This window comes from Chiloscyllium plagiosum, unplaced genomic scaffold (genome assembly GCF_037043375.1).
Source record: "Chiloscyllium plagiosum isolate Xiang-an unplaced genomic scaffold, Cpla_swu_hap1 HiC_scaffold_35, whole genome shotgun sequence".
NCBI classification, from domain to species: Eukaryota; Metazoa; Chordata; class Chondrichthyes; order Orectolobiformes; family Hemiscylliidae; genus Chiloscyllium; species Chiloscyllium plagiosum.
The window spans coordinates 38958855-38971384 of record NW_028270173.1 but is presented as its reverse complement, the minus strand read 5'-3'; the positions used below and the strand labels follow the sequence as shown (position 1 = coordinate 38971384).

At 57.9% G+C, this 12530-nt stretch overlaps 1 protein-coding gene across 1 annotated transcript in view; it reads right to left on the bottom strand.

Annotated features, from left to right (window-relative positions):
* bbs10 (Bardet-Biedl syndrome 10) overlaps positions 1 to 12530 on the bottom strand; it is a 124112-nt gene that overhangs the window by 42985 nt on the left and 68597 nt on the right. The window contains exons 2-3 of the mRNA XM_087978991.1: positions 11915 to 12079; positions 11167 to 11421 (exon numbers count right to left, since the gene is read on the bottom strand). Of these exons, the coding sequence (XP_087835117.1) occupies positions 11167 to 11339 (173 nt within the window). The 5' untranslated portion in view covers positions 11340 to 11421; positions 11915 to 12079. The remainder of the gene's footprint in view (positions 1 to 11166; positions 11422 to 11914; positions 12080 to 12530) is intronic.

The window sequence follows — 12530 nt, the reverse complement described above, 5'->3', positions numbered from 1 at the left end:
AGGAAAGTGGGTGTGATTGGGAGGAAAGTGGGTGTGATGGGGGAAACGGGGTGTGATTGGTGGGAAAGTGTTTGTGATTGGGGGGAACAGGGTGTGATTACAGGAACGGGGTGTGATTGGGTGAGGAAACGGGATGTGATTGGGGGGAACGGAGGTGTGATTGGGGGTAACGAAGGTGTGATTGGGGGTAACGCAGTGTGGTTACAGGGAACGGGGTGTGATTGGGGTAATGGGGTGTGATTGGGGGGTGTGGGGTGTGACTGGGTGTGGTTACAGGGAATGGGGTGTGATTGGGGAGAACGGGATGCGATTGGGGGGAACGCGATGTGGTTGCAGGGAACGGGGTGTGATTAGGGGGAACGGTGTGTGATTGGGGGTAATGGGGTTTGATTGGGGGTAATGGGGTTTGATTGGGGGGAGTGCGGTGTGATTGGGGAATGGGGTGTGATGGGGGATGGGGTTGCGATTTGGGGGAACAGGGTGTGGTTACAGGGAACGGGTTGTGATTGGGGGGGAATGGGGGTGTGATTGGGGGGGAAGCATGTGTGATGGGGGAACAGGGTGTGATTGGGGGGAAATCGAGTGTGATTGGTGGGGAAGCGTGTGATGGGGGAACGGGTGTGATTGCGGGGAACGGGGTGTGATTGAGGGGGAATGGGGGTGTGATTGGTGGGGGAGCGGGGTGTGATTGGGGGGAAACGTGGTGTGATTGGGGGGGAACGTGGTGTGATTGGGGGGGGAGTGGGGTGTGATTGGGGGGAACGGGGTGTGATTGGGGGAAACAGGGTGTGATTACAGGGAACGGGGTGTGAATAGGGGGAACGAGGTGTGATTGTGGGGGAACAGGGTCTGATGGGGGAACGGGGTGTGATGGAGGGAATGGGGTGTGATGGGGGAATGGGATGTGATTGGGGGGCAACGGGGTGTGATTGGGGGAAATGGGGGTGTGATTGGGGAGAATGGGGGTGTGATTGGGGGGGATGGGGTGTGATTGGGGGGGAAACGGAGTGTGATGGGGGGCAACGGCTGTGATTGGGGGGAACGGCTGTGATTGGGGGGAATGGGGTGTGATTGGGGGGAATGGGGGTGTGATTGGGGGAACACGGGTGTGATATGGGATTACGGGATGTGGTTACAGGGAACAGTGTGTGATGACCGGGAACGGGGTGTGATCGGGGGGTAACGGGGTGTGATTGGGGGGAACGGGGTATGATTGGGAAGGAGTGGGTGTGATGGGGGTTGGGGGTGTGATTAGGGGGAAACGGGGTGTGATGGGGGCAGTGGGTGTGTGATTGGGGGGAATGGGTGTGCGATTGGGGGGAATGGGTGTGTGATTGGGGGGAATGGGTGTATGATTGGGGCTACAGGGTGTGATTGGGGGAACGGGGTGTGATTGGGGGGAAACGGGATGTGATTGGGGGGGAATGGGGTGTGATTGGGGGAAAATGGGGTGTGATTGGGGGAAAACGGGGTGTGATTGGGGGGTGGGCGGAACAGGGTGTGATTTGGCAGGAACGCGGTGTGATTGGGGGGGAAGTGGGTGTGATGGGGGTGAACGGGGTGTGGTTACGGCGAACGGGGTGTGATTAGGGTGGAACGGGGTGTGATTGGGAGGAAAGTGGGTGTGATTGGGAGGAAAGTGGGTGTGATGGGGGAAACGGGGTGTGATTGGTGGGAAAGTGTTTATGATTGGGGGGAACAGGGTGTGATTACAGGAACGGGGTGTGATTGGGTGAGGAAACGGGATGTGATTGGGGGGAACGGAGGTGTGATTGGGGGTAACGAAGGTGTGATTGGGGGTAACGCAGTGTGGTTACAGGGAACGGGGTGTGATTGGGGTAATGGGGTGTGATTGGGGGGTGTGGGGTGTGACTGGGTGTGGTTACAGGGAATGGGGTGTGATTGGGGAGAACGGGATGCGATTGGGGGGAACGCGATGTGGTTGCAGGGAACGGGGTGTGATTAGGGGGTAATGGGGTTTGATTGGGGGTAATGGGGTTTGATTGGGGGGAGTGCGGTGTGATTGGGGAATGGGGTGTGATGGGGGATGGGGTTGCGATTTGGGGGAACAGGGTGTGGTTACAGGGAACGGGTTGTGATTGGGGGGGAATGGGGGTGTGATTGGGGGGGAAGCATGTGTGATGGGGGAACAGGGTGTGATTGGGGGGAAATCGAGTGTGATTGGTGGGGAAGCGTGTGATGGGGGAACGGGTGTGATTGAGGGGGAATGGGGGTGTGATTGAGGGGGAATGGGGGTGTGATGGGGGAACAGGGTGTGATTGGGGGGAAATCGAGTGTGATTGGTGGGGAAGCGTGTGATGGGGGAACGGGTGTGATTGCGGGGAACGGGGTGTGATTGAGGGGGAATGGGGGTGTGATTGGTGGGGGAGCGGGGTGTGATTGGGGGGAAACGTGGTGTGATTGGGGGGGAACGTGGTGTGATTGGGGGGGGAGTGGGGTGTGATTGGGGGGAACGGGGTGTGATTGGGAACGGGGTGTGTTTGGCGGGAACGGGGTGTGATTGGGGGGCATCGGGGTGTGATTGGGAACAGGGTGTGTTTGTGGGGAACAGGGTGTGATTGGGAAGGGGTGGGTGTGATGGGGGGGTGGGGGTGTGATTGGGGGGAAGCGTATGTGATGGGTGTGTGATTGGGGGGAACGGGGTGTGATTGTGAGGGAATGGGGTGTGATTGTGGGGGAACGGGGTGTGATTGGGGGGAACGGGGTGTGATTGTGAGGTAATGGGGTGTGATTGTGGGGGTACGGGGTGTGATTGTGGGGAACGGGGTGTGATTGAGGGGAACGGGGTGTGGTTACAGGGAACGGGGTGTGATTGTGGGGGAACGGGGTGTGATTGTGGGGGAACGGGGTGTGGTTGTGGGGGAACGGGGTGTGATTGGGGGGAACGGGGTGTGATTGGGGGGAACGGGGTGTGATTGGGGGGGGGAGTAGGTGTGATGGTGGGATGGGGTATGATTGTGGGGGAACGGGGTGTGATGGGGGGAATGGGGTGTGATGGGGGGAATGGGGTGTGATGGGGGAATGTGGTGTGATTGGAGAGAATGGGGGTGTGATTGGGGGAACGGCTGTGATTGGGGGATCGGGGTGTGATGGGGAATGGGGTGTGATTGGGTGGTAACAGGGTGTGATTGGGGGGAGCGGGGTGTGATTGGAGGGTAACAGGGTGTGATTGGGGGGAGCGGGGTGTGATGGGGGGATGGGGTGTGTTTGGAGGGGAGTGGGTGTGATGGTGGGTTGGGGATGTGATTGGGTGGGAAATGGGGTGTGATTGGGTGGGGCAGTGGGTGTGATGGGGGTGTGATTGGTGGGAATGGGGTGTGGTTACAGGGAACGGGGTTTGTTTGGGGGGGAGACGTGGTGTGATTGGGGGTAACAGGGTGTGATTGGGGAGAAAGGGGTGTGGTTACAGGTTACGGGGTTTGTTTGGGGATGATGGGGTTTGTTTGGGGGGAGACGGGGTGTGATTGGGGGTAACAGGGTGTGATTGGGGGAAACAGGGTGTGATTACAGGGAACGGGGTGTGAATAGGGGGAACGAGGTGTGATTGTGGGGGAACAGGGTCTGATGGGGGAACGGGGTGTGATGGAGGGAATGGGGTGTGATGGGGGAATGGGATGTGATTGGGGGGCAACGGGGTGTGATTGGGGGAAATGGGGGTGTGATTGGGGAGAATGGGGGTGTGATTGGGGGGGATGGGGTGTGTTTGGGGGGGAAACGGAGTGTGATGGGGGGCAACGGCTGTGATTGGGGGGAACGGCTGTGATTGGGGGGAATGGGGTGTGATTGGGGGGAATGGGGGTGTGATTGGGGGAACACGGGTGTGATATGGGATTACGGGATGTGGTTACAGGGAACAGTGTGTGATGACCGGGAACGGGGTGTGATCGGGGGGTAACGGGGTGTGATTGGGGGGAACGGGGTATGATTGGGAAGGAGTGGGTGTGATGGGGGTTGGGGGTGTGATTGGGGGGAAACGGGGTGTGATGGGGGCAGTGGGTGTGTGATTGGGGGGATGGGGGTGTGATTGGGGGGAATGGGTGTGCGATTGGGGGGAATGGGTGTGTGATTGGGGGGAATGGGTGTATGATTGGGGCTACAGGGTGTGATTGGGGGAACGGGGTGTGATTGGGGGGAAACGGGATGTGATTGGGGGGGAATGGGGTGTGATTGGGGGAAAATGGGGTGTGATTGGGGGAAAACGGGGTGTGATTGGGGGGTGGGCGGAACAGGGTGTGATTTGGCAGGAACGCGGTGTGATTGGGGGGGAAGTGGGTGTGATGGGGGTGAACGGGGTGTGGTTACGGCGAACGGGGTGTGATTAGGGTGGAACGGGGTGTGATTGGGAGGAAAGTGGGTGTGATTGGGAGGAAAGTGGGTGTGATGGGGGAAACGGGGTGTGATTGGTGGGAAAGTGTTTGTGATTGGGGGGAACAGGGTGTGATTACAGGAACGGGGTGTGATTGGGTGAGGAAACGGGATGTGATTGGGGGGAACGGAGGTGTGATTGGGGGTAACGAAGGTGTGATTGGGGGTAACGCAGTGTGGTTACAGGGAACGGGGTGTGATTGGGGTAATGGGGTGTGATTGGGGGGTGTGGGGTGTGACTGGGTGTGGTTACAGGGAATGGGGTGTGATTGGGGAGAACGGGATGCGATTGGGGGGAACGCGATGTGGTTGCAGGGAACGGGGTGTGATTAGGGGGAACGGTGTGTGATTGGGGGTAATGGGGTTTGATTGGGGGTAATGGGGTTTGATTGGGGGGAGTGCGGTGTGATTGGGGAATGGGGTGTGATGGGGATGGGGTTGCGATTTGGGGGAACAGGGTGTGGTTACAGGGAACGGGTTGTGATTGGGGGGGAATGGGGGTGTGATTGGGGGGGAAGCATGTGTGATGGGGGAACAGGGTGTGATTGGGGGGAAATCGAGTGTGATTGGTGGGGAAGCGTGTGATGGGGGAACGGGTGTGATTGAGGGGGAATGGGGGTGTGATTGAGGGGGAATGGGGGTGTGATGGGGGAACAGGGTGTGATTGGGGGGAAATCGAGTGTGATTGGTGGGGAAGCGTGTGATGGGGGAACGGGTGTGATTGCGGGGAACGGGGTGTGATTGAGGGGGAATGGGGGTGTGATTGGTGGGGGAGCGGGGTGTGATTGGGGGGAAACGTGGTGTGATTGGGGGGGAACGTGGTGTGATTGGGGGGGGAGTGGGGTGTGATTGGGGGGAACGGGGTGTGATTGGGAACGGGGTGTGTTTGGCGGGAACGGGGTGTGATTGGGGGGCATCGGGGTGTGATTGGGAACAGGGTGTGTTTGTGGGGAACAGGGTGTGATTGGGAAGGGGTGGGTGTGATGGGGGGGTGGGGGTGTGATTGGGGGGAAGCGTATGTGATGGGTGTGTGATTGGGGGGAACGGGGTGTGATTGTGAGGGAATGGGGTGTGATTGTGGGGGAACGGGGTGTGATTGTGGGGGAACGAGGTGTGGTTGTGAGGTAATGGGGTGTGATTGTGGGGGAACGGGGTGTGATTGTGGGGGAACGGGGTGTGATTGTGGGGGAACGGGGTGTGATTGTGGGGGTACGGGGTGTGATTGTGGGGGTACGGGGTGTGATTGTGGGGAACGGGGTGTGATTGAGGGGAACGGGGTGTGGTTACAGGGAACGGGGTGTGATTGTGGGGGAACGGGGTGTGATTGTGGGGGAACGGGGTGTGGTTGTGGGGGAACGGGGTGTGATTGGGGGGAACGGGGTGTGATTGGGGGGAACGGGGTGTGATTGGGGGGAACGGGGTGTGATTGGGGGGGGGAGTAGGTGTGATGGTGGGATGGGGTATGATTGTGGGGGAACGGGGTGTGATGGGGGGAATGGGGTGTGATGGGGGGAATGGGGTGTGATGGGGGAATGTGGTGTGATTGGAGAGAATGGGGGTGTGATTGGGGGAACGGCTGTGATTGGGGGATCGGGGTGTGATGGGGAATGGGGTGTGATTGGGTGGTAACAGGGTGTGATTGGGGGGAGCGGGGTGTGATTGGAGGGTAACAGGGTGTGATTGGGGGGAGCGGGGTGTGATGGGGGGATGGGGTGTGTTTGGAGGGGAGTGGGTGTGATGGTGGGTTGGGGATGTGATTGGGTGGGAAATGGGGTGTGATTGGGTGGGGCAGTGGGTGTGATGGGGGTGTGATTGGGGGGAATGGGGTGTGGTTACAGGGAACGGGGTTTGTTTGGGGGGGAGACGTGGTGTGATTGGGGGTAACAGGGTGTGATTGGGGAGAAAGGGGTGTGGTTACAGGTTACGGGGTTTGTTTGGGGATGATGGGGTTTGTTTGGGGGGAGACGGGGTGTGATTGGGGGTAACAGGGTGTGATTGGGGGAACGGGGTGTGATTGGGGGGAAACGGGATGTGATTGGGGGGGAATGGGGTGTGATTGGGGGAAAATGAGGTGTGATTGGGGGGTGGGCGGAACAGGGTGTGATTTGGCAGGAACGCGGTGTGATTGGGGGGGAAGTGGGTGTGATGGGGGTGAACGGGGTGTGGTTACGGCGAACGGGGTGTGATTAGGGTGGAACGGGGTGTGATTGGGAGGAAAGTGGGTGTGATGGGGGAAACGGGGTGTGATTGGTGGGAAAGTGTTTGTGATTGGGGGGAACAGGGTGTGATTACAGGAACGGGGTGTGATTGGGTGAGGAAACGGGATGTGATTTGGGGGAACGGAGGTGTGATTGGGGGTAACGAAGGTGTGATTGGGGGTAATGCAGTGTGGTTACAGGGAACGGGGTGTGATTGGGGTAATGGGGTGTGATTGGGGGGTGTGGGGTGTGACTGGGTGTGGTTACAGGGAATAGGGTGTGATTGGGGAGAACGGGATGCGATTGGGGGGAACGCGATGTGGTTGCAGGGAACGGGGTGTGATTAGGAGGAACGGTGTGTGATTGGGGGTAATGGGGTTTGATTGGGGGTAATGGGGTTTGATTGGGGGGAGTGGGGTGTGATTGGGGAATGGGGTGTGATGGGGGATGGGGTTGCGATTTGGGGGAACAGGGTGTGGTTACAGGGAACGGGTTGTGATTGGGGGGGAATGGGGGTGTGATTGGGGGGGAAGCATGTGTGATGGGGGAACAGGGTGTGATTGGGGGGAAATCGAGTGTGATTGGTGGGGAAGCGTGTGATGGGGGAACGGGTGTGATTGAGGGGGAATGGGGGTGTGATTGAGGGGGAATGGGGGTGTGATGGGGGAACAGGGTGTGATTGGGGGGAAATCGAGTGTGATTGGTGGGGAAGCGTGTGATGGGGGAACGGGTGTGATTGCGGGGAACGGGGTGTGATTGAGGGGGAATGGGGGTGTGATTGGTGGGGGAGCGGGGTGTGATTGGGGGGAAACGTGGTGTGATTGGAGGGGGAGCGGGGTGTGATTGGGGGGAACGTGGTGTGATTGTGGGGGAAACATGGTGTGATTGGGGGGGGAAGAGGGGTGTGATTGGGGGGAACGTGGTGTGATTGTGGGGGAAACATGGTGTGATTGTGGAGGAAATGTGGTGTGATTGGGGGGGGAGTGGGGTGTGATCGGGGGGAACGGGGTGTGATTGCGGGGAACGGGGTGTGATTGAGGGGGAATGGGGGTGTGATTGGTGGGGGAGCGGGGTGTGATTGGGGGGAAACGTGGTGTGATTGGGGGGGAACGTGGTGTGATTGGGGGGGGAGTGGGGTGTGATTGGGGGGAACGGGGTGTGATTGGGAACGGGGTGTGTTTGGCAGGAACGGGGTGTGATTGGGGGGCATCGGGGTGTGATTGGGAACAGGGTGTGTTTGTGGGGAACAGGGTGTGATTGGGAAGGGGTGGGTGTGATGGGGGGGTGGGGGTGTGATTGGGGGGAAGCGTATGTGATGGGTGTGTGATTGGGGGGAACGGGGTGTGATTGTGAGGGAATGGGGTGTGATTGTGGGGGAACGGGGTGTGATTGTGGGGGAACGGGGTGTGATTGTGGGGGAACGGGGTGTGGTTATGGGGAACGGGGTGTGATTGAGGGGAACGGGGTGTGGTTACAGGAAACGGGGTGTGAATAGGAGGGAACGGGGTGTGGTTGTGGGGGAACGGGGTGTGGTTGTGGGGGAACGGGGTGTGATTGGGGGGATCGGGGTGTGATTGGGGGGAACGGGGTGCGATGGGGGAATGGGGTGTGATTGGGGGGAACGGGGTGTGATTGGGGGGAACGGAGTGTTAATGGGGGGGGGGGGAGTAGGTGTGATGGTGGGATGGGATGGGGTATGATTGTGGGGGAACGGGGTGTGATTGGGGGAAATGGGGGTGTGATTGGGGAGAATAGGGGTGTGATTGGGGGGGACGGGGTGTGATTGGGGGGGGAAACGGAGTGTGATGGGGGGGAACGGCTGTGATTGGGGGGAACGGCTGTGATTGGGGGGAATGGGGTGTGATTGGGGGAAATAGGGGTGTGATTGGGGAGAATGGGGGTGTGATTGGGGGAACACGGGTGTGATATGGGATTACGGGGTGTGGTTACAGGGAACAGTGTGTGATGACCGGGAACGGGGTGTGATCGGGGGGTACAGTGTGTGATGACCGGGAACGGGGTGTGATTGGGGGGAACAGGGTGTGATTGGGGGAAATAGGGGTGTGATTGGGTGGAATGGGGGTGTGATTGGGGGAACACGGGTGTGATATGGGATTACGGGGTGTGGTTACAGGGAACAGTGTGTGATGACCGGGAACGGGGTGTGATCGGGGGGTAACGGGGTGTGATTGGGGGGAACGGGGTGTGATTGGGAAGGAGTAGGTGTGATGGGGGTTGGGGGTGTGATTGGGGGGAAACGGGGTGTGATGGGGGCAGTGGGTGTGTGATTGGGGGGATGGGGGTGTGATTGGGGGGAATGGGTGTGCGATTGGGGGGAATGGGTGTGTGATTGGGGGGAATGGGTGTGTGATTGGGGGGAATGGGTGTGTGATTGGGGGAACGGGGTGTGATTGGGGGAACGGGGTGTGATTGGGGGGAACGGGAGTGTGATTGGGGGGAAACGGGATGTGATTGGGGGGGAATGGGGTGTGATTGGGGGAAAACAGGGTGTGATTGGGGGAAAACGGGGTGTGATTAGGGGTAACGGGGTGTGATTAGGGGGAACAGGGTGTGATTGGGTACGGGGTTTGTTTTGGGGGGAACGGGGTGTGATTGGGGAGCAGTGGGTGTGATGGGGATTGGGGGTGTGATTGGGGGGAAACGGGGTGTGATGGGGGCAGTGGGTGTGATGGGTGTGTGTTTGGGGAGGATGGGGGTGTGATAGGGGGGAATGGGTGTGTGATGGGGGGAATGGGTGTGTGATTGGGAGAATGGGGGGTGTGATTGGGGGGAATGGGGTGTGATTGGGGGGAATGGGGTGCGTTTGGGGGGACAACGGGGTGTGATTGGGGGGTTCGGGGTGTGTTTGGTGGGAAATCGGGGTGTGATTGGGGGGTACTGGGTGTGATTACCGGTACCGGGGTGTGATTGGGGGGAACGGGGTGTGGTGACAGTTAACGGGGTGTGAGTGGGGGGGATGGGGTGTGTTTGTGGGGGAACGTGATGTGATTGGGGAACGGGGTGTGTTTGGGGGTAATGGGGTGTTTTGGGGGGGAAACGGGGTGTGATTGGGGGGAGTGGGTGTGATTGGGGGGGACGGGGTGTGATTGGGGGGAACGGTGTGATTGGGGGGGACGGGGTGTGATGGGGGGAACGGGGTGTGATTGGGGGGGAACGGGGTGTGATTGGGGGGGAGCGGGGTGTGATTGGGGGGGAGCGGGGTGTGATTGGAGAGGAATGGGTGTGATTGGGGGGGAACTTGGTGTGACTGGGGGAACTGGGTGTGGATACATGGAACTGGGTGTGATTGGGGGGGGAACGGGGTGTGATTGGGGGAACGGGGTGTGGATACATGGAACGGGGTGTGATTGGGGGGGAACGGGGTGTGACTGGGGGAACGGGGTGTGGTTACATGGAACTGGGTGTGATTGGGGGGGGAACGGGGTGTGATTGGGGGAACGGGGTGTGACTGGGGGAGCGGGGTGTGATTGGGGTGGAACGGGGTATGATTGGGGGGAACGGGGTATGACTGGGGGAACGGGGTGTGGTTACATGGAACGGGGTGTGATTGGGGGGGAGCGGGGTGTGATTGGGGGAGACGGGGTGTGGTTACAGGGAACCTGTAATGACCCACTGATCTGTAAACCTGTCGCCTGCAAATAGCTGTTGGTTCAGCTACATCGCAGTCATTTTGGAACTAGAGTCGGTATGTGACCCTTCAAGCCCTCTCTGTTGTTGAAGAAGGTCATGTTTGAGAACACTTATCTCTCCATCACGTATCTCACTCAGCCTTGAATATTTGTAATAATCCACTGTGCTCTGAGGAAGAAAATTCCACAGACTAACAATCTTCAGAGTTAAAAAAACCCCCTCATCTCTGTGTTCAAGGGGAGAGCTGTCGTTTGATACTAACACCCAGGAGTATTAGTCTGACAGGAAGAAGGCACATCCTCCTGGTATCCACCACGTTCAATCCCCCTGTGATTTTACATCATTCACTTTTTAATCTACTAAACTCCAGGGGCCCAACCTGCTCAAGCCTTCCTCAGGAAACAAAGACTTAACCTCAGGAATGAGTCAAGGGGCTGGAGAGACCACATCTGGAGTACCTGTGAGCAGTTGTGGTCCCCATATCTCAGCAAAGACATGACTCCGTTGGAGGCAGTTCAGAGAAGGTTTGCTGGCGTGCTATAGACAGGTTATCTTTTGAGTGGGACCCAACCTACTGGACATTCAAAGAAACGTATGAGATTCAGCAGGGACTTGGCAGGGTATATGCTGAGAGGTCGTCTCCCTTGTCCAGGGCCAGTAGACACAGTCTCTGATTACAAGGGGCACCAATGTAAGACTGAGATGAGGTGGAATGTCTTCTCTCTGGAGGTTGAGAGTCTTTGGAATTCCTTGCCCACAGAGAGAGCTGTGGGGGCAGAGCCCTTGTGTATATTTAAGGCTGAGATCGATCAGTCGGGGACTCACAGGGAAAGCGGACATGAGGAACGTCGGGTCAGGAATTGCAGAGTGAGCTTGAGGGGCCGAATAGCCTGCTCCTGTTCCCATTTCCTTAACAGACGTAAAGACAAACCTTGCAGCAGGGTGGTCCAGGAGCAGCGACTCTAATATCCTGCATCCATCCTTAGTGATTTGGATATCTCCGGTGTCTCGGACAAACAGCACCTGACCACCATCAGGCCCAAAGCACCTCAACACAATCTTCTCCAGGGTGTCAGCGATGTGTACCAGCTTCTCAATATCCATTGTTCACTGAGGGACAGCAGCTCCACACCACACTGTGCCCAAGTGCGATCGGGAGAGTAGCAACTCACAGGCATTCACTGGGCTGCAATGACAGCGTGTACTTTATACAGTCAGACTGACACACACCGTCACACCAAATACCACCCTTTTCAACTGAAAGGTCAGTCCACCCTAATATTTAAACAAAGTAAAGCTCCCTCTACACAGCCTCCCATCAAATATACCCAGGGACAGGGACAGCATGGGATTAGACATAAAGTAAAGCTTCCTCTACATTACCCCCATCAAACACTCCCAGGACAGGGACAGCACAGGGTTAGATACAGAGTAAAGCTCACTCGACACTGTCCCCCCATCAAACACTCCCAGGACAGGGACAGCACAGGGTTAGATACAGAGTAAAGCTCACTCGACACTGTCCCCCCATCAAACACTCCCAGGGCAGGGACAGCAATGGGTTAGATACAGAGTAAAGCTCCCACTACACTATGGGTTCGATTCCATGTCACGCAGCCCCTACATGTGGTTGTTAAAGTGCAAGCCTTGCTGACTGCTTCCTGTTTCTCAGCACTGACCTTCGAACTGCAGCAGCTGATTGACCCTGTGTGGGTAACAGAGGTGCTCCCCTCCAGGCTGAGAACACTTCACAGGCTGGACTCTTCCAATACTGCCACTGTGCTGGGCCGGCTGTGGATGGCAATCCCACACCGAGGCCACGTTGGAAAAGCACCGTCTTCAATCTGGGAAAAATCCAATTGCAACAGATGTCAGACTGGAATATGGAATCCCAACAGTATGCAGGCAGGCCATTCGACCCATCAACTACACACTGACCCTCTGAAGAGCATCCCACCCAGGACCCATTGCCCCTTACCCTATCCCTGTAACCCTGCATTCCCCATGGCTAACCCACCCAACCTGCACATCCCTGAACACAATGGGCAGTTTTGAATGGCCAGTCCACCCTGACCTGCACATCCTTGGACTGTGGGAGGAAACCGGAGCACCCGGAGGAAACCCACGCAGACACGGGGAGAATGTGCAAACTCCACACAGTTGCCTGAGGGTGGGAAATGAACCTGGGTCCCCGGCACGGTGAGGCAGCAGTGCTAGCCACTCAGCCACCGTGCCGACCAAGTTTACAAAAAAAAGACACATTTCTGGACTTGAGGGTATCCCAAAGCACTTTCC